The sequence below is a fragment of the Cervus elaphus genome, chromosome 1, assembly GCF_910594005.1.
Source record: "Cervus elaphus chromosome 1, mCerEla1.1, whole genome shotgun sequence".
Lineage (NCBI taxonomy): Eukaryota > Metazoa > Chordata > Mammalia > Artiodactyla > Cervidae > Cervus > Cervus elaphus.
In genome coordinates this window covers 31,655,025-31,677,286 of record NC_057815.1, presented here as the reverse complement: position 1 = coordinate 31,677,286, position 22,262 = coordinate 31,655,025, and the positions used below count along the sequence as shown (strand labels likewise).

Sequence of the window (22,262 nt, the reverse complement as noted above, 5' to 3'; positions counted from 1 at the left end):
AATTAAACTGTGATGGGACTGCCCTGTTGATCCAGTGGCTAAGACGCCACGCTCCTATGCTCCCAATGCAGGGGACCAGGTTCTATCCCTGGTCAGGGAATTAGATCCCACATGCCGCAGCTGAGAGTTTATATGCCAAGACTAAAAGATCCAGGATGCTGCACCTAAGACCCAATGCAGCCAAATGAATAAATGTTGAAAAAAAACAAAACTTCTACATGTTCTGATTAACATGCAGAACGTTGACTCCTCTATAGTGTAGAGATTGGGTTTGTGGAGAGTAAAGAAGAAAGAACAGTTAGGAGAAATTCGCTGCAGTTCAAACTGTGGAGCGCTTTTTGCTTGAAATGCCACTTACTCTTGCTTCCAGTATTTCTTGCTTGTTCTCTCCCTGCATCTTTCTGGCCATGCCTTTTCATTCCCATCTCTAATTCCTCTTCCTCCTCTGCCTACTAAATGTTACTGTTTCCCTGGGTGTTTCTTTTTTACCCTCTATTCTTTTCAATTTTTAGTTATATGTTTTAGTGATCTTATTTATATCCCAACTTCAATTACCACTTTTAGGATCATGATTCCCAAATTTATTTCTCTAATCCAATCTTTTTATCCCAACTCCAAACTGTCTACTGGACATTTCTTCTTGACTATCTCATAATTTAAACAAAATCCAGCATGTCCAAAATGGAGCTATTCTCTTTTCTAAATGTGCCTTTTCCTTTTGCCTTTGGGATCTTTATTAACCACATTGTTATCTCCCCACATGTCTGATTCAGAAAACTGCATATTATATTAGACAGACCTGTCTCTGACAAATTCCTCTTTAATTGGCTTCCATGGCAGGAATTCAGAGTAAGGTTTTGGTGCTATGTGTTATGACATGTAGGGACCCAGGCATGCCCAATTTCTGCCTTGCTAGTAACTTTTCCCCCTTTTATTTAGAAGATTTCAATGAGCTTGCCACCAGCAGATAAGATACCAGCTTTAGAACTTACTTCAGATCTTTTCTTGATCTCACTTTTATTGACTTTTCCATCATCTGCTGCTGCTATTTTTCTCTCCTGTACTCTGAGCTAAAGCTGCACTAACTCACTTGAAATCCTTGAATGTGCCATATTGTTTTAGAGCCCTGTGCCTTGGTACTTGCTATTCCTTCTGCTTGAGATAATCTTTCCTTACTGTGCCTGTCTAGTGAATTCATGAAGTTTTTGTAACTAGCCTATTTTTGTGCTTGTCTGTCTGTGCCCTAGTTATCAGTTTATATGCCTACTTATCCCCAGTGGTCTCTGAGCCTCTGAGGCACAGAAAATGCCTATCCAGTTTTTGCATTCTCATGGCCTGGCACATGATAGATGCTCTATAATTAAGGTTGTCTCACCCAGCAAGCTTCTCCTTTTTCTTTTAGCCTGTGTTGGGATTGTTTGAGGTTAATTGCAAATTACTGAAACAAATATTCAAAAAAAACCCCAAAAAAACACAACAACAAAAACCCCAAACTATAAACTATTAGAACAGATATTCTGTGTCTTCTATAGTATTGGTATTCTATTGAAATCAGTGTGGTGTTCATGATCTGAGCCACAGTCAGTTCCCAGTCTTGTTTTTGCTAGCTGTATAGAGCTTCCCCGTCTTTGGCTGCAATGAATATAATTCATCTGATTTCAGTATCGACCATCTGGTGATGCCCATGTGTAGAGTCATCTCGTGTGTTGTTGGAAGAGAGTGATTGTTATGACCAGTGCATTCTCTTGGCAAAAAATTTTGGTGCATTAATTTACTGATATTCTACCCACTCAGCCCACTGAAATCTGACTTTAGTTACTACCACTAACAAAAAGCTTCCTTTCCGAGCTATCTAGGATCTTCCAGCTTGCCATTTCAACTGTGTCTGTTTAGCCATGGTGCCACTTTTTCTGTCTCTGCAGTTTCTGGCACTGTTGTATTGTTGATATCATCTTTCTTAAAATGTTTTTGTACTCTTAGTTTCTGTATCATGGCACTTTCATAATTTGTTGTCTTTCTTTGACTATTACAGTTCATAGGAGAAGTGTGAAAGTCTTATATTTGAGGTAACCATGTGTTTGGGCATATCTGGTCATTTCTTTATCTGTTTACATTCACTCGACAAATATTTATTGAGTGACAACAAAGTGCTAGCCCTGGATATGTAGTGGAGAGCAAAACAGATATCAATACAGTCTTTTTGAAGTTCAGAGTTTCACCTTTGTATTTTGTATTTGTTGCTACTGTATAACAAATTGCCTCAAATTTAGTGGCTTAAAACAATACACTTGTTATCTTATAGTTTTGATGGACCAGGCATCTGGGCATGGCTTAGCTCTGCTCTCTGCTTCAGATCTCTCATAATGCTGCAGTCATGGTGTTGGCCAGGGATGAAGTCTCATCTGAAGCCATGACTGGGGAGAAAATGCTTCCAAGCTTGTGTTGATATTGGCGAGATTTATTTCCTTGGAGACTGGTGGACTCAGGGTCTCAGTTCCTTACTGGTTGTTGACCAGAGGCCACCATTTGTTCCTTGCCATGTGGGCCTCTTTATATAGCAGCTTGTTTGATTAGAACCAGTAAGTAAGAGAATCAGTAGAGTTGGATAGCAAGATGGAAGTTATAACCTCATCTAATGTATTCATGGAAGTGGAAGCCTGGGTTTTTTTCTTTTTTTAATTGAAGTATAGTTGATGTACAATAATGGTAACTCACTCCAGTGCTCTTGCCTGGAAAATCCCATGGACGGAGGAGCCTGGTAGGCTGCAGTCCGTGGGGTCGCTAAGAGTCGGACACGACTGAGCGACTTCACTTTCCCATTTCACTTTCATGCGTTGGAGAAGGAAATGGCAACCCACTCCAGTGTTCTTGCCTGGAGAATCCCAGGGACGGGGGAGCGACTTAGCAGCAGCAGCAGTATATAAATTACAGATGTACCATATAATGATTCACAACTTTTAAAGGTTATACTCCATTTGTAGTAATTATAAAATATTGGATGTGTTCTCTGTGTTGTACAGTCTGGTATCCTATTATTTTATTTGAATTCTAATGGTTAGAGTCAAATTAAATATCCAACTCATGTTCAAATGGAAGAGATCACCCAGAGCAGAGCTATCCAGAAACAGATTCACTGGTGGCCATCTTAGAGTCTGCCCGTCACAAACCTCTTAATGTTTTTTCTTAGAAATTCTAGCCACCTCGACTTCTAGTGCTCTCAAACTGAACTCATAAAGTTTTTCCTGAACTCATAGGTTTTTCCTAAACCTACATCTCATCCTATATTCCCTGACTTGGTCCGCAACCTCATATCCATCCAGTCATCTAGTCTAGAAACCCAGAGATCATTTTTAATACCTCCTCCCTGATAGCTCAGCTGGTAAAGAATCCGCCTGCGATGCAGGAGACCCTGATACCATTCCTGGGTCGGGAAGATCTGCTGGAGAAGGGATAGGCTACCCACTGCAGTAGTCTTGGGCTTCCCTTGTGGCTCAGCTGGTAAAGAATCCACCTGCAATGCGGGAGACCTGGGTTCGATCCCTGGGTTGGGAAGATCCCCTGGAGAAGGGAAAGGCTACCCATTTCAGCATTCTGGCCTGAAGAATCCCTTGGACTGCGTAGTACATGGGGTCGCAAAGAGTTGGACATGACTGAGCAACTTTCACTTCACTCACCTGAGATTTAATGGATCACTAGGCTCTGTGAGTCTTTCATATCATTCTGTACTTAATATTCACATTGCTGTAGCTTTAGCTCTGTCATGGATCTTTATACTAACTTTCTAACCTTTAGCCCTCCTTTTGGTCACCAGAGTTACCATTTACAGCCTGGGCTCCACTTACTTTTCCAGGCTTCTTGCCCACAGCTCTTTGCCCTTGTGCCCTAGGCATAGACCATTTGCTTCCAGAGCCCACCATTGCATGTTTGTGCCTCTACATTTGGTCCTACAGTTACTTCTTGGATTCCCTTCTCCCTACTTCTTCCTCTAGAAACCTCTTATATACATCCAAATCTAACTGAAAAATCATCTGTTCCATAAAACTTTTCTCAGTTTTCCCTCTGCCTGCTAACTCCCTCATTCAGAATTAATCTGTGTGCTCTCTCAGCCCTTTTTCACTTGTACCACTGTTATAAGATTGCTTTCTGTAACAAAAAAACTGGTTTGTATGGTTTGCTTTCTGCAATTTTTAGTTGGTTGCTAAGGTACTTCTCGTTTATAATGCGAAAGGGTAGGCTCTAGACCTTATTCTACTCTGGATCCAAAGTACCTGTCTCTGAAGTGGTGATTCACAGTCTTGGCTGCTTTTGGGATTACTTGGAGAGCTCTGAACATCACTGATGCCTGAACCCACCCCTCAAGGTGACAATATAATTGGTCTGGGGTGCAACCTGGGGTATTAACATTTTTAAAAGCTCTGTAATTCTAACATGTAGGTAGCACTGAAGGTCTCTGCTTCTAGTTGGAGAAACCAAGTCTCTGGGAGAATGAAAGGATAAGAAAATGTTAAACATTTAATGAACAGAAAAACTTTAAACCAGAGTTAAAGTTGAGTTTTAAAAAATCACACACACACAATTCAAATAATACATGACACAGCTAAGTAATCAGTTCAGTTCAGTCACTCAGTCGTGTTTGACCCTTCGTGACGCCATGAACCGCAGAATGCCAGGCCTCCCTGTCCATCACCAACTCCCAGAGTTTACCCAAACTCATGTCCATTGAGTTGGTGATGCCATCCAACCATCTCATCCTCTGTCGTCCCCTTCTCCTCCTGTCCTCAATCTTTCCCAGCATCAGGGTCTTTTCCAGTGAGTCGGCCCTTTGCATCATGTGGCCAAAGTATTGGAGCTTCAGCTTCAGCATCAGTCCTTCCAATGAATACCCAGGACTGATTTCCTTTAGGATGGACTGGTTGGATCTCCTTGCAGTCCAAGGAACTCTCAAGAGTCTTCTCCAACACCATAGTTCAAAAGCATCAATTCTTCAGTGCTCAACATTCTTTATAGTCCAACTCTCACAACCATATATGACTACTGGAAAAACCATAGCCTTGACTAGACGGACCTTTGTTGACAAAGTATTGTCTCTGCTTTTTAATATGCTATCTAGGTTGGTCATAACTTTCCTTCCAAGGAGTAAGCGTCTTTTAATTTCATGGCTGCAGTAACCATCTGCAGTGATTTTGGAGCCCAAAAATATAAAGTCTGTCACTATTTCCACTGTTTGCCCATCTATTTGCCATGAAGTGATGAGACCGGATGCCATGACCTTGAGTTTTAAGCCAACTTCTTCACTCTCCTCTTTCACTTTCATCAAGAGGCTTTGTAGTTCCTCTTCACTTTCTGCCATAAGGGTGGTGTCATCTGCATTTCTGAGGTTATTGATATTTCTCCCGACAATCTTGATTCCAGCTTGTGCTTCTTCCAGCCCAGCGTTTCTCATGATGTACTCTGCTTATAAGTTAAATAAGCAGGGTGGCAATATACAGCCTTGACGTACTCCTTTTCCTATTTGGAACCAGTCTGTTGTTCCATGTCCAGTTCTAACTGTTGCTTCCTGACCTGCATATAGGTTTCTCAAGAGGCAGGTCAGGTGGTCTGGTATTCCCATCTCTTTCAGAATTTTCCAGTTTATTGTGATCCATGCAGTCAAAGGCTTTGGCATAGCCAATAAAGCAGAAATAGATGATTTTCTGGAACGTTCTTGCTTTTTCAATGATCCAACAGATGTTGGCAATTTGATCTGTGGTTCCTCTGCCTTTTCTGAAACCAGCTTGAACATCTGGAAGTTCACGGTGCACGTATTGCTGAAGCCTGGCTTGGAGAATTTTGAGCATTACTTTACTAGCGTGAGAGATGAGTGCGATTGTGCGGTAGTTTGAGCATTCTCTGGCATTGCCTTTCTTTGGGATTGGAGTGAAAACTGACCTTTTCCAGTCCTGTGGCCACTGCTACTAAGTAACAAAGGTGATCTCTAAATAGATCACCAGTGAACTGGGGGAATATGTATTTTTGTGGGAGAAGTTAGAAATATAAAAGAGAATAAAACTGTAGTCACTCAAAATCCAACACTTTAATTTTTGTGCGTATGAAATAAGTGATAAAATGAAATAAAGAGTCACCTGGAATTATTAGCATTTTCCTTTTTGTTTAGCCCTAAAGTGTGTGTGTGTGTGTGTGCGTGAAATACATAAATTATTTACCAGTTAATCTTATTTTCTCCTTTATTTTCCAGGAATATTTTGAAAACAATTGCCTTAGGTCAGATGTTATCCTTGTGTATATGTGGGACAGCCATCACCAGCCAGTATTTGGCAGAAAGATATAAAGTGAATACCCCCATGCTTCAGAGCTTTATCAACTATTGCTTGCTGTTTCTAATTTACACAGTGATGCTGGCATTTCGATCAGGTACGTCAAATTACCTTTTTAACAAACTATCTTCATAAAAATGTTTGGCTCTATACATTCAAAAAACAAAAGATGAGCCCAAACCAAAACCAAGAACAGGAAACTACTGCTGTTTTTATAAAAGTCACTAGAAAGGTATGACACCTCTGAATTCTGTGAAGTTAGTGACTAGAGATTTATGTATAGCTCTCTGAAATTGTTGATTAAAATGATTAGCATCAAAGTGTAACATAGGATTTGTCCAAATAAAAGAAAGTGTAAATGCCATTATAAATTACACCTTCACCCCCCCCTGTGGTTGACAAACTTAAGAGACAGTATTAACAACACTTAAAAAGTCAAGAACCTCACTTTCCAAAATATATATTTCCAGCTAAATGGAGAATGCTAAATAGAGCACCACTGCATGTAAATGTGAGAGAAACAAAACAAGGAATTAACATCTTATCCAAGATTGATTTCAAGAGTGTAAAGACATGGGTAACCCAGACGGGGAGGGTGCAGTACTACCATTTTCATCACATTTAAAGCATATGATAGAATTACCAGTGTGGTGGTTGCTCACCTCTGATTAAGATCCTCTTTTAATATGAAAATTAATACCTCAATGGTATTCCTATACATCAGGCAGGATAAATAACTTACTTTTGAAAGAAAGTGGAAGTCAATTATGAGAAGGGGAAAATATCCTAAGCGGAAAGCACCAAATTTGACAAGAACTGTAGGAGCTGGAAATAGAACTGGTATGTCGTGGTTAATAGCCCCAGAATTTGCTCCTCTCTGTAAGAACTGGCCTTTAGGAAGTCAGTATGATTTGTAAATGTATCAGTGAAGTCCCTCTAAGGGATGGTTATTATTGTGTTTAGTTGTTAAGTCATGTCTGACTTTGTGACCCCATGGACTTTAGCCCACCAGGCTCCTCTGTCTATGGGATTTCTCAGGCAAGAATACTGGAGTGCTTTGCCATTTCCTTCTCCAGGGGTTCTTCCTCACCCAGAGATTGAACCCCCGTCTCCTGCATTGCTGGCAGATTCTTTACCACTAAAAAAATGATTCGTAAATAAATCAGTGAAATCCCCCAAGGGATGGTTATTATTAATAGATGCCTTCCATGCTATCTCATACTAGGAAGACTATGTTTTCAGGATATTCCTGGTCATTGGGATTTAATGATAATTATTGTGGACGGTGACTGCAGTCATGAAATTAAAAGACACTTGCTCCTTGGAAGAAAAGCTATGACCAACCTAGACAGCATATTAAAAAGCAGAGACATTACTTTGCTGACAAAGGTTTGTATAGTCAAAGCTATGGTTTCTCCAGTAGTCATGTATGGATGTGAGAGTTGGACCATAAAGAAAGCTGAGCACTGAAGAATTGATGCTTTTGAACTATGGTATTGGAGAAGACTCTTGAGAGTCCCTTGGACTGCAAGGAGATCCAACCAGTCCATCCTAAAGGAAATCAGTCCTGGGTATTCATTGGAAGGACTGATGCTGAAGCTGAAGCTCCAATACTTTGGCCACATGATGCAAAGAGCTGACTCACTGGAAAAGACCCTGATGCCAGAAAAGGTTGAGGGTAGGAGGAGAAGCGGGGAACAGAGGATGAGATGGTTGGATGGCATCATCAACTCAATGGACATGAATTTGAGCAAACTCTGGGAGATAGTGAAGGACAGGGAAGCCTGGTGTGCTGCTGTCCATGGGGTTGTGAAGAGTCAGACACGACTGAGTGACTGAACAACAGAATCTGACTATGATTCTCACTACCTTGATTTCTTTGCAGGTTATCTTACCCATAAAGCCTTCTTGTATAGCTGCCAACTCTGTATCTCCTTGTGATCTTCAAAGAAATGATTCACAGTTAACTTGAATAAATAGAATTTAGGGGATGAAAAGTGTTTCTTCAATGACATCACTAAGTCATTTTTTCAGACTTACCACTGGCTTAATTTTCGGCTGAAAGCAGATCTTTTCCAAAAGAATGACCACAGAGTTTTGGTCTGTTTGATAAATTTATAAGGAAACATTTTATTTCCTCAGATGATCTGGATGTTATATTTCTGTTGCAGTAGGAAAGGAAAAGGAATTCAATGAATTTAACCAGTCTTACTTCCTTTATCTTTGTTGTTTTCATTGAGCACTTGGTCTATGATGACACCTTAGCTTGGGCCTCATACTAGAAAAAAATCTGAGCGACTCTGCTGAGCTGTTGCAGGAATTTGAGTTATGAGTAATGGACATTAGGAGGGACCATGTTCAATGTACATAGTGGTAAAGTATGTGCCTGTAATGCAGGAGACCTGGATTCGGTCCCTGGATTGGGAAGATTTCCTGGAGGAGGGCATGGCAATCCACTCCAGTATTCTTGTCTGGAGAATCCCCATGGACAGAGAAGCCTGGTGGACTACAGTCTATAGGGTCGCAAAGAGGCAGACACAGCTGAGCGGCCAAGCACAGCCCAGCACAAATACTAGCTTTGACTCTTTATCTCCAGATTAACATGCATGGAATAATTTTCAAGTAACATGTCCTAATCTAGATTTCTTTCAACCAGGTAGTGATAATCTTTTATACATCTTGAAAAAGAAATGGTGGAAGTACATCCTGCTTGGACTAGCAGATGTAGAAGCTAATTACCTGATTGTCAGAGCATACCAGTACACAACTCTAACCAGTGTCCAGGTAAGAAGGAGTCCTCTGACCAGTTTGGATTTTATAGCTTTAAGAGAGGAATCTGAACTCATATGTGCTCACCTAATTTCCTTAAGAACCTGTTCACTCAGAAAAAAACTAAAAACAGTGGATGTTATCTGTTTTCCAGTGGAGTATGTGTGCTAATGCGAAAGGCTTCCTGGAATTAGTGAAAATGTGTACAAGTTAATCTGTTCCTAAACTGCTAATGCTATAGATGAATAGAACAGTTGCTACCAAATAAACATAAATATTTAGTTGGCAATTGATGCTGTGATGTTGGCAAGAGTTCTGTTTTGTGTGTTGCTTAAATGGCATATAAAGTGAATATAGTATTGTGTCCCAGAAAAGTTGGAGTCTTACAAGTAAAGTAGATATCTAAGACAACTAATAGGTTGTTGTCTTTTTGTTGTCTGTTATCTAATAGGGCATTAGACATTTTGGGTAAAGGTGGTAGCCAAAAGTAAAACTTATACCTATTCCTTTTCTAGGTTTATTCTCATTAGGTTGAAAGAAAAATGTTCCTACATAGCAGTACTTTTCAGCTTGGTGGAGTTGAGGACGACTGATTAAGTTGTCTTAACATTAGGGAGTTCCCTGGTGGCCTTAGTGGTTAGGATTCTGGACTTTCACTGCTGTGGCCAAGTTTGATCCCTGGTCGGGGAACCAAGATCCAGCAAGCTATGTGACACACCCGAGACAAAGAAGAGTTGTCTTAATGTTGGCAAACTTGGGATGTATCATAACACTGACTCCTCATTGCTAACAATAAAATGTGTTGTAAATGGAGAAGAAAGTAAAATAGATTCCCATGTCAGGTTTAGACTTCACAGTTTACTGAATTTATGACTTAAAAACAAATTGGTTGTGGCATGTGGTATCTCCTTTCTTTACCAGGGATCAAACCTGAGCTCCCTGCATTGGAATGGCAGAGTCTTAGTCACTGGACCACCAGGGAGGTCCCTGAATTTATGACTTTTGATGCACCTTTTTTTTTTTTTTGGCTGTGCTGTGTAGCTTGCAGAATCTTAGTTCCCCAACCAAGGAGAGATTGGACCTGTGCTTTCAGCAGGGAAAGCACAGAGTCTCTACCACTGGACCACCAGAGAATTCCTGTTGCTTCACTTTTTCCTATAAAACAGAGATGGTCTTATCTCCAAATTTAAGAAACATGGAAAAATTGAAGATTTAAAGAGAACGATTAATGACTAATGAAAACTCAGTATTTTTCTGATATGAATATGCATTAAATGCTATTATTACCAGAATGCCATTTAATACTGTGCTAAGCATTGTCCTCTGGGCTTCCCAGGTGGCTCAGTGGTAAAAAGAATCTGCCTGTCAAGCAGAAGACGCGGGTTTCATCCCTGGGTCGGGAAGATCCCCTGTAGAAGGAAATGACAACCCACTCCAGTATTCTCGCCCGGAAAATCCCATGGACAGAGGAGCCTGGTGGGAAAGATAGGAAATCTTTTATAAGACAGACATCATAAGAGGCACATGAAAAGCTCAGAGTTTCATAGAAATTAAAACCAGGATCTACCTAGAAGATGCATTCATCGCAAATAGTATTAAGTGTACTTTTAGCAATGAATAATAAGAGTGTAAGTATATAGAAAATGTACCCTATATAATAAAGAGCCGACTCATTGGAAAAGACCCTGATGCTAGAGAAGATTGAGTGCAGGAGGAGAAGGGGGTGACAGAGGATGAGATGGTTGGATGGCATCACCAACTCAATGAACATGAGTTTGAGCAAACTCCGGGAAATAGTGAAGAACAGGAAAGCATGGCACGCTGCGTTCCATGGAGTCACAGAGTCAGACACAACCTAGTGCCTAAACAACAACAAATACAGAAAATGGCATTTTTCTAGTCACATCTACCTTCATGATCTCACACACAGTTTAATTGCTTGATTATAATTCTCAGAAATTTTGATCTGTGACAGATAATGACTAGGAGTTTTGAATTGGCACAGGTCTAAACAAAGCTAAGCAAAATACTTACACTGAGGTTTTGTGACTAAAGTTCATGCCTTAAGCTAATCTCAAACGATTTCTTTCATCCTAGCGTCTTAGAAAAACCTAAGCATTTGCTTGTCTAAAATTAAGTACTTATGGTCCTAGGAAGCCATATTATAAAAAGTGCATCTAACAGCTAAACCTCCTTCCATCAGAGAAGAGTGCCTGTCATTGGAATTCTTCAATCAGATTATCTCCTTGAGTAAACCTCTAGTCTGGTTAATCTGAAAGGGTGGAAATTTGCTTCTTTGTTTCTTTAGGGACACACAACATGTAGGATCTTAGTTTACCAACCAGGTATGGAACCAGTGCCCCCTGCAGTGGAAGCACAGAGTCCTGACCACTGGACCACCAGGGAATTCCCCCTGAGAGGGTGGAAGTTTAAATTGGATGGTCTTTGAACCTCTTTCTTAAGGATTCCTTCAAGGATTCTGTGATTGTAAATACTAATGTAGTAGTTCATGATGTGTCCGTTGACATTGCTGGCCTGTTTCTACTCATGTTACTTCTCATGTCACTTGCCGTATCTACACATTCCCTACCCACAGCCAGCTTCTCTCTCTTATGTTGCTCTATTATTTCTAGAATGCATCCTTTTCAAAGCCCCTTCTCAAAGGCCTAATTGAATTTCATATTCTTCTCTATAGAGTATACTCCATCGTATCACTAACAAAGTCTGATTCATGTTTATATCCATCCTTCCCCCTCATTCCAGGTTCTTACTTCCTGTGTCTATATAATAATTTTTTTTAAAGCAAAGATGAATATTTTTAATAATAAAAGGAGCAATTCACAAATAACATAGACATCAGAAACCATTAGATACCTTATCAACAAAGAAACAAAGATACATAAAGGAAAAATCAGAAGAAATATAAAGGAAAAGAAAAAAATATATAATCATAGTGAGACATATTAACATTTCTCTGAGAATATTTTATCAAGTGCAGAAAAAATAAGAATAAGAGCATCTTGAATGATGTCATTAATAATTTAAATATAGATTTATATTTAGTTTATATTAATCTTATCATACACAAATATATTTAAAATTTTGTATCTCATATGTTGTTATTAGATGTCCATAGGACATTTAGAAAACCTGGCAAAAAGATAAACATTACTTAATTTCAAAAAGTAGAATTTTCTTGTGTGTATGATTTAGTTATACACACATGTTATTTTTGAAATTATTTTCCATTATAGGTTATTACAAGATATTGACTATAGTTCCCTGTGCCACACAGTAAACCTTTGTTGCTTGTTGCATATCTATTTTTTTAAATCAGAAATCTAGCCAATAATTTTTAAAGATTAAATTAAGTAGACGGCTCTTAGAACTAAAAGCATCAAGCAGAAGGCATCAGGAAAAGATTCAGTTTAGATAAATGACTGACTGTGATAGATACCAGATTAGAAGTCATGGAACTTTAGAGTGGCCAGGTATCTTGAGCTCATTTGGTCTGACTTCTTGATTTCAGATTTTGACTCAAGAGTTGACTAGCTGGAGATCACACAGCTGGTCAATGGCAGGGCTGGAGCCTCAGGCCTTGGGTGCCTTCCTTATATGGCCAGTCCTGGACCGCCAAAAATGGTTAAAAATAGAGCAGGTTTAAGTTTGATTTTAAGACACAATTTGAGGATAGGGAGTCTTCTGTGATAGTTTTTAGAGTGATTTTTGTCTACTTTTTTTTGTTTAAGGAATATAGTTTCGATTTTATTCCTTCACTATGGCTAGATTCTTTTGGTGTCTTCCAGGACAAGCTATTATCATTTGCATCGTTTAATGGTTTGTTATTCAGGCAGGCTCAATAAAGCACTTAAGAGATTAGAGTTCTATAGATGGAATAAATAACAGAAGGCAAAGTGCCCGTTCCTATACTTGACATTGCAGTGAAAGGCAATCAGTAAACAACTGTGGACAGGATCAAACAAGCTGCTGAGATTTAGGGGCCTGCCTTGTCCAAGACTAAATAGATACAGAGCACATCAGCAACAAGGTTAAAAAAAGAACAGGATGAGCAGTCACATAGCAACATCAGGAACACTATTAGTAAAAGGAATATATTTTATCCTTGAATGCACTCTACAAATGTGTGCTTTTGAGAATCGAATGAATAAAATCTCTTTTTCCTTTATCTTGCAAAATTTTGGATTTACTATAATTTTGGCACTCTTAGTCCCCCTGCCTTTCAGACTGGCAATATCAGGGGTGTAGAAAGTATTTTCTGGACCCAGGATCAACAGGTGGTGGAGGAGTATATGATGAAGATGAGCGAGAGTATTTGCTGGGAGCAAGTATCTGTCTTATATGGTGGGGTTGGACACTTTGTCAGGGAGATGGTGTCTGTTTGCTTTCTCGTAATAACCTGTTCTTTTTGTAGTTCTTAAGCCCAATTGCAATTAAACATTGGTTATGCGATTTTTCTCTGTCTAGGGTTCTAAATACTCCACTTTGTGCCTTTCTTGTTCTCTACATTCCACCTCCTCCATTAGTGTCTCCCACATATCATGTACTTAAATATTTATTGACTGAATGGGTACATGTCTCCTGGACTTAAGGATAAACATAAGTGAGAGTGTAGAAGTAAATTGCATAGGCTGTTGGGCAGAATTCCTGGGTTCATCAACTGACTTCCAAACTTTTAACTGTGTGATTTTGGGCAGCTCATTTAACCTCTCTGTGACTTTGGTTTCCTCATGGGTAAAATGGAGGTTGAAGTTCCAGTTTCATAGAGTTGTTGTGAGGATTAAATGAGTTCATCCAGATAAAGCATTTAGTACAGGGCTGGCAATAATAAATGCTTAATAAACACTGATTTCTGTTATTACTTAGTCATCTTTTCACTAATGAGAGATATTTTCAGGTAGTTATTTCTCTTTTCATGCAGCTTTTGGATTGCTTTGGGATTCCTGTGCTGATGGCTCTTTCGTGGTTTATTCTTTATGCAAGATACAGAGTGATCCACTTCATTGCTGTGGCTGTCTGTCTGTTGGGTGTAGGAACTATGGTTGGTGCAGACATCTTAGCAGGGAGGGAAGACAATGCAGGTGAGACTGTGTTACTTGTTTTCTGGTTTAGTCACAGAAGACATTTTACTTATGCCTTTACTTTTATTTTGCAAAGATAAAGTAAAAAGCAGAGAACATGTCCTGATTACCTATCTTAAAATTTTTATTTTTAGATTTGCTTGCTTCTGGTACTATGACCACTTCAACATAGCAGTCTATGTTCCTACCTGCCCAGAGTCCTTGCTTTTTGTCATACTCATTTGTTTTGTGTCCTGAGAGAGGTTTCTTTATATATTTGCAATAATCTTCTTTTGGCCCATACATTTAGATTAGTTGCCGGAAACCCTACTGTAGATTTTGTTTCCATCAAAAAGGAGACTTTGTGTTCACAGAATGACCTCTATTTCAGTTACTCTGTAGATGAGAACATTTTGATACTCTTTATGTCACGGTTGAGATAGTTCATGGTATAAAATCTAAATAAGGTCTATGAATTTCCCCAATCTGCAAACAACTTCAGTGTCTCCTTTGATTGAGAAAATTACCTTGCTTACCTAGCTTCCTTCCCTGTAGTTTTCAATGAATTCCCACTAATAAATTCCATTAATTTCCCATGTCATAGAATCATTTTCTGGGGCCTTACATTATGGTATACACTACCATCTTCCAATCTGTTAGTCTCCTGAAGATCCAAAATAAGAAAAATGAAAGCAGAATTGTGCCAGAAAGTGAGAAGAGTAAGAGTCTTTAAACTTTAAAAATCAGGGTTTCTTCTTCTGTAAAATCTTTTTTAGATGATTATGAGCCAGATAAACTTATGGAAGCAAGCTGGAGAGTTTTCCCTAGTGACAATGTATTCCTTTTTATGGCTTATCTCTCTATAGGTAATAATGTACTGATTGGTGACATCTTGGTCCTTCTTGGAGCTTCCCTCTATGCTGTTTCTAATGTGTGTGAAGAATACATCGTGAAGAAGCTGAGTAGACAGGAGTTTTTAGGAATGGTGGGCTTGTTTGGAACAATTATCAGTGGCATACAGCTGTAAGATTCTAAACATATCCTTAAAAACAAAATCAGCAAATATGTCATAGATGATTAGTTTCCAGCTACTAACATTCATTGTTTATTTGGCCTAAATTCATATTTAAAATCAGTAACTTGCTAAATATCTATTAGAAGATTGTTGAAATGTCAATAATTATGCCTCATTTTTTTTACACATGTTTGATGCTTAAGATTCCTGCTTATAATATCATTAGACTTTATATTACCAGTGAACACTTTCTTTTTCGGTTATTCCTAGAAAATATTAACTTCCTATTCATAATATCATGTTTCCTTCCTGTAGCTGACTACCACTAAACAGTGCTTCTAAGGGTGTCAAACGTGTTTATGGACTCCTTTGAGTTTTATTCTTTGTCATTTAATTAAAGATAGTTTTTTTTTTTTTAATATTCTATGAAAACCAAAAGTCAACATAATTCATCATCTTAAGAGTTGAAGCACTTAAAGTGAAGTACTTAAAGTTTTGAAGCAACTTACTTGTTTATAAAACAGTGAAAATTTATATAAAGATCTCTCTGTGACCTCTTGTTTTAATCACAGATTGATTGTGGAATATAAGGATATTGCCAGCATTCATTGGGACTGGAAAATTGGTATGTATATATATAATAATTATTTTTAGTCTTTCCCCTGACACACACCAAGAAATAAATATTGTAATAATACTATTTAGGCATTTTTATATAAAATCACAGAGTAATTTAGTGCACAGAAAACTATAGTGGTTTATGTCAGGTTTCTCTGAGAACTTGTAAATGAACCCCCGTAAAAGTTAATCCTTAATCCTTACCTTCAAGAATAACTTTTCTTTACTAGGAATTCTGAATAAGACTGACCTTTGGTCACACTAGCTTTCAACTAGATCTGTATTTCGTGTCTTCAGACTGCTTGTAAAGATTGCCTGCTTGATATAATCAGTGAAGTATTAACTTAAATAATCTGATGGTGTGTAATCACTACCATCTTGCATTGCCTCTCTCATCTGATAGTCTTAAGCATCTGTACAGATGAGCAACAGAAGAAAGCAGTAGTGGGACAGTCAGGAAAGATTTGAACCTTATGGATGGAAAAAAGTAGTGCATGAGTGTCATTGAATTGAAATTCATCTACTGTGCTTGGATGATTTCATTCAAGTAAATAGCTTAGATTTCCTGTGTGTGTACTGTGTGTGTGTTGAGTGAGGTTGGAGAAGCAGTTGTGAAGCAGAGATACTAAGTAGTCAGCACCCACATGACTAGCTCCCTTATGGGATGAACAAAAGATAAAACCCTAACAACTGTCTTTGATGCCCTAACAGTACTTTATTCTGAATTCAGCCACACAAATCGTGTCCAACCATGATGCCTTTTATCATTGGCATCTCTCTGGGCAGGTGTGGAAGGCATGGAGTGAAAAAAGCCGTTAACTTACGCCATATGCAAGATTCTATGGCCTTGATCATCTAACACTCTGTTGGGTTTTTTTAAGTTCTTCATCTACATCCAGTGAGAACTTTGTATGTCTCATTTGTAATGCTTACTGTTAACGAGGAACTTTGTGGACGGTATGTTAAAGGATCAGGGAATTTTACGTCAGGCAAGCTTTATCCTTTATCTGTTGATTTCTTCCTTTAACATTAGATATTCCATTTTTTCCCCACAGCCCTGCTATTTGTAGCATTTGCCCTCTGCATGTTTTGCCTGTACAGCTTCATGCCACTGGTGATCAAAGTCACCAGTGCCACTTCTGTCAACCTGGGCATCCTGACAGCTGACCTCTACAGTCTTTTTTTTGGACTTTTTCTGTTTGGCTATAAGGTGAGCAAATAGATCTTGTTCAAATAAGAACACTTGTTTGGTATAAAAGAAGTAGTGGGTTTCTTTAAAGTTTTAGATCCCCAAATAAAACCTTCTCATCTCCTTAGCAAGAATTTCTTACTGCCTTAGAAATCTGTCTTTCCATAGTTTAAAGCTTGTTGACCTGCCTGCTATTACAATCATTTGAACAAATAGAATGTCAGCTGTTGCTTGCTAACGTTACGTTTAGCTGGGTATAGCAACTGTATTTCTTTATCCTTATAAAGTTTTAGATGTGGGTGGAAATTACTTGGTATTGATTGACACTATTCCCAGGAGTTGACCATGAACTCAGAATGCCTACTTCACTGTGTTCCCAGACATTTCTGCTTAAGAAGCATAAACCAGTTTTGCTTTTCAAGATTATGTCATAGGAACTAGCTGTTATCGTTGCAAAAACCCTGCTGGTTGTGGTATTCATGAACTAAGCCTGAAGAAGTATTTATAGCTGTTTGGTGGCATCATTAGAAAGTGACCGATGTCAGAGTGAATCAGACAGTGATCTTGATAGGCTTAGGTTCTTTCCTGTGATAACAGTCATTAAGGGGTACAAAGCAAGCCTTTCAAGTGTGTTAGCTGTTTTGTGCTGGTGTTATTGCATTTCACGTGGCCTCCACTAGAGGACCATGGTGATTTTATTCTGCAGTTCAAGGCCAGGTGATGGCTACCAGAGAAAGCTTGAAAGCTCTGCAGTATAACTTGTGGCCTGGCTCACCTGTGCTTTTTTTTAAAACTAAACATATTGAGATAGCATTAGTAGTTTAACATTTACTTTTCCCTCATAAGTAAAATGATGTCCAAGGAGGAAGTAAGCTTACAGAAACAAAAGCTTCAAAGTGAAAATACACTTGTCGCTACCTATTATAAGCTCCCTAAATGTAGATATTTGCTCTTTAACTGCGATTAACTTTAATGAGAAAAAGACTTTTTGTGTGTCATTGTTTTGCCCTAATGATTTACACTATTGTTTTCAAAATGCAACATGCAAACGATAAATTCCTTTGCAGTTCTTTTGCTTCGTGTTTCTTTGTCCCTGCATGTCTAGCAGCTCACTTTTAACTCAGATCAGATTTTATTCTTTTTGGTCAAAGGCCATTGTAAAAGAAAGAGGAGGTCTGCTGTGATCTTCAGAGTAAATTACAGACATTGGAAATCATATAGAACATAAAGAAGATACCTAGGATTTTAGAAGAAAATTTTAAGTAAAGAATCACAGCTCAATATATCACCAATTTAAAAAAGTGTAGCATCTAAGATAACTTGGGCTCTGATATTTTGAAACAGTTGAAGAAGATGTTAAAAATTTCCACCTTCATTGGTGTCAGACTCCACACCCCCAGATTGATCTTTAGTAAATACTCACTGAACAGAGTAGCCACAGAAACTTCCTATATAGATCCAGACACAAAGGGTAGAATTGAAAATTGAAAAAATTGAAAATTCAGGAGACTTACTATCTTACTCCCTCAGAGTCTCTCTCTTCTAATAAAGGTGCCTCCATTTAATCACCTGGTGGCTCAGATGTTAAAGAATCTGCATACAATATGGGAGACCTGGGTTCGATCCCTGGATCAGGAAGATCCTCTGGAGAAGGGAATGGCTACCCACTCCAGTATTCTTGCCTGGAGAATTCCATGGACAGAGGAGCCTGGTGGACTACAGTCCATGGGGTTGCAAACAGTCAGACATGATTGGGCAACTAATACTTCTTAAGAGGAACAAGACTTTTTCTTATAAACATTTAAAACCTCCAAATCAAGCAGAACATGTTTTGAATAAGTTACTGTGTTTCTTCACAGTTAAAAACGAACATTCTATGGGAGAGCACAATTGACTTTTATGATACTGACTTCAAAAGTTTCAGTTCAGTTCAGTCGCTCAGTCATGTCCGACCCCATGAATCACAACATGCCAGGCCTCCCTGTTCATCACCAACTCCCGGGGTTGACTCAAACTCAAGTTCATCGAGTCGGTGATGCCATCCAGCCATCTTATCCTCTGTCGTCCCCTTCTCCTCCTGCCCCCAATCCCTCCCAGAATCAGGATCTTTTCCAAGGAGTCAACTCTTCGCATGAGGTGGCCAAAGTACTGGAGTTTCAGCTTCAGCATCAGTCTTTCCAATGACCACCCAGGACTGATCTCCTTTAGGATGGACTGGTTGGATCTCCTTGCAGTCCAAGGGACTCTCAAGAGTCTTCTCCAACACCACAGTTCAAAAGCATCAATTTTTCAGTGCTCAGCTTTCTTCACAGTTTAAAAGTTTAGGGTACTCTAAATAGCTTTAACTCCTCCTTAATCTTCTCTGAATCACTCCCCCCCAAGCCCCCCCCCCCCCCAAGTAAAACACATTTATTCAATACTAGCTATGTGCTGGGTGCTGTGCTGAGATTGGATCCAAGAATGACACCCATGGAGGAAATTAGTTTGGCTCCTGCTCTGCTTGAAATTATCACTGGCTTTGCATCATCACTGAATCCATTGGAGGCCCTCCCTCTTTGGGGAGGGCTCTGGCTATTCCAGGCTTCTCAGAGTTTAAGGTTAAGAAGTAATTGAGCATCTATGAAACATTAACGTGTTAAAACCAATGGTGGCCTGTAGAAGCCCATAGCTGGAGGTGACCAGCAATCTATGTAATACTCATTTCAAAACCTATTTTGTTTCTCCTTCTACCTTTGGGAATGGGTCTCACTTTTTCTTCTCTTTCATTTTATTTCTCTTGTCCTGCTCCAACCCATTCTGTTTTCTTATTGTTTCATGCCATTGTTATATGTTGTGTCTAAATTTGGGTCTTTCCTTTAAGCCTTTCCACTAAGTAAGTGGGACTAGTTGTGAGGTGGGATGTAGCTATATTATTGCAGAGAAAGGCAAGAGTCCGTTTCCTAGAGATCTAAGATTTTTTACCCAGTTGACTGATGTGCTGGGTAATGGTGGCAGAAATCACACATTCACCAGTACACACACTTGGGACAGTTTTGGTCCTTCGTATCTCCTTGGACAACTTTCAAATAAAAAGATTATGAGAAGGTAACTCTCTAAACTCAGTGGACAAAAGGCAGCCGCAAAGATGTGTCTGTGAGAGAGTACTATCCATAGCCTGTCCTCTCCTCCTAGTTTTCAGGACTCTACATCCTGTCCTTCACCGTCATCATGGTAGGTTTCATCCTGTACTGCTCCACCCCAACGCGCACGGCAGAGCCAGCTGAAAGCAGCGTGCCGCCAGTCACCAGCATTGGAATTGACAACCTGGGGCTGAAGCTTGAGGAGAGCCTGCAGGAGACCCACTCTGCCGTCCTGTAGCTGGAGAAGAAGGCATACACGTCCACATGAGGTTTCCTGGGGAGCTGGGAGCTGTCACCTGGATAAAGCAGAGCCTACTGCTTTGGGACACTTGAAAACTTATCAGAGTGAACACTCTGTAGCATTGGGTTTGATCCAGTTGGATTTTAAAAGGAATATTAAAATCATGTATCAAAAGTGGAAATGCCAAAATAGAGCAGAAGCCGAGGCTAGGATTGAGTTTCTGTATGTTTCGGGCCCAATACCTGTTAGTGTCAGGGAGACAAGGTATGGGGCGCACCCTGGGCTGTTAGATGCACAAGTGGGAAAGCAGGATTGGGCAGATACGTGGGTGTGAGCCAGACTCAGGCTGTCCAGGCTGGGCTAGGTAGTCAGGAGGAGGGGCAGCCCTGGGTGGTTGGGAGTAGGTTTTCTCATTTGGAGGCATCTGAGTTTTGTCTTGCTGAGCCAATTATTGTCCACAAACCTTGTGGCCTTTTAGGAAAGGGGAAGTGGGTGGGGCAGCACTTGAGAAATCCTGAGATACAACGTGAGTACCGTAGAAGCCTTCAAGTGGAGTACAGTAACTCTAGGAACCTTCTCCCAATTGTTACTATGCTACTTCTTAGCAAATAATGTGCCATGCGATTTTTATGATACCTCTTCAATACAGAGTGTTAATATGCAGCAGCATTATGATATCAACTGCCGGTATACCACTTTGTAAAACCTCTGTATGTGAACTTTTTGGGGTTAAAAATATAATAATGAAACCGAGGGTAAATTCGTATTATTAAAAGATTTTGATTTCATGGAAATATATGTACTGTGTGGTTTCTTTGATTACCTAATTCCCCTTGTGGATTTTAAATGACAGTATATTCAAGATTTCCTCATATACACCTTTTTAGAATCATGTCTTCTTCAGGTGGGGCAGCCTTCTCTATTTGGGGCTATGTCAGAATGGAGGGGAAATCAGAGCGAGCTCCCAAGTTATTTGCTGGGATAAACATTTAAAACTTTTGAATTACCTTAATTAATTTTTTAAGAAAACTTTTTAAGTGAAATAATCTTTCATTTCTTACAGCCAGTTAAAACTGATGTTTTACTCTTTACCATTAACAACTGTCAGTGAGTGGAAAAAGGCTATGTTAAAATGTTTGACTCTTTGGAGAAGACTTCCAGTTTGATTAATACACTGATTATTTCTTAAAATACCTTGATTAACAATAAACCTGTATCTATAGGGATAGTGGTGAAGTAGCCCCGATGGCTCAAGTGGTAAAGAATCCACCTGCTACACAGGAGACACAAGAGGCTTGGGTTCCCTCCCTGGGTCGGGAAGATCCCCTGGAGTAGGAAATGGCAACCCACTCCAGTATTCTTACCTGGAAAACCCCATGGATGGAGGAGCGTGACAGGCTACAGTCCATAGGGTCACAAAGAGTTGGACACGACTGAGCAGGTAAACAGAGACAGATAGGCGGAGAATCTCAGGTGACAATATCCCACTGGATATGTATCCAGTGTTCTGAGTCTGAGCTCAAATGAATCTGAGCTACTATGAAGCCTTTTTTAGGCTGTCTAAGCTGGGTCTCCCCCTCCTTGATGTTCCCAGGGGCCCTTATTTATTCACATCTTCCTTATAACACTTACTGAATTGAGGTGCTTGTCATTTACTTGTCCCTTTTCACCACAGGTTGAGCTCTTCCTGTGGTGTCAACAGTTTTTTATCATTTTTCTGTCCTTTGGTCATCTCACTTCTTCTTGAGTGAAGTGAGATTAATGAACTTTGTCTTTGGTCCCAGTTCAGAACATTTAAGGTGAGTCTGATCTAAAGTAAGCCCTTTTATGCAGATACATGTCTGTTGTTCAGTTGCTAAGTTGCATCCAACTCTTGGTGACCCCATGGACTGCAGCATACCAGGCTTCCCGGTCCTTCC

The 22,262-nt window shown here is 39.5% G+C and overlaps 1 protein-coding gene across 3 annotated transcripts in view; it reads left to right on the top strand.

Moving 5' to 3' along the window:
- The window catches only part of SLC35F2 (solute carrier family 35 member F2), a 59,945-nt gene extending 38,804 nt beyond the window's left edge, over positions 1-21,141 (top strand). For all 3 annotated transcript variants that reach the window (XM_043898269.1, XM_043898278.1, XM_043898286.1), the window contains exons 2-8: positions 6,236-6,411; positions 8,971-9,098; positions 14,023-14,182; positions 15,028-15,184; positions 15,749-15,801; positions 16,850-17,004; positions 20,155-21,141. In XM_043898269.1, the coding sequence (XP_043754204.1) occupies positions 6,236-6,411; positions 8,971-9,098; positions 14,023-14,182; positions 15,028-15,184; positions 15,749-15,801; positions 16,850-17,004; positions 20,155-20,340 (1,015 nt within the window). In that variant the 3' untranslated portion in view covers positions 20,341-21,141. The remainder of the gene's footprint in view (positions 1-6,235; positions 6,412-8,970; positions 9,099-14,022; positions 14,183-15,027; positions 15,185-15,748; positions 15,802-16,849; positions 17,005-20,154) is intronic.
- Positions 21,142-22,262: the final 1,121 nt, after the last annotated feature.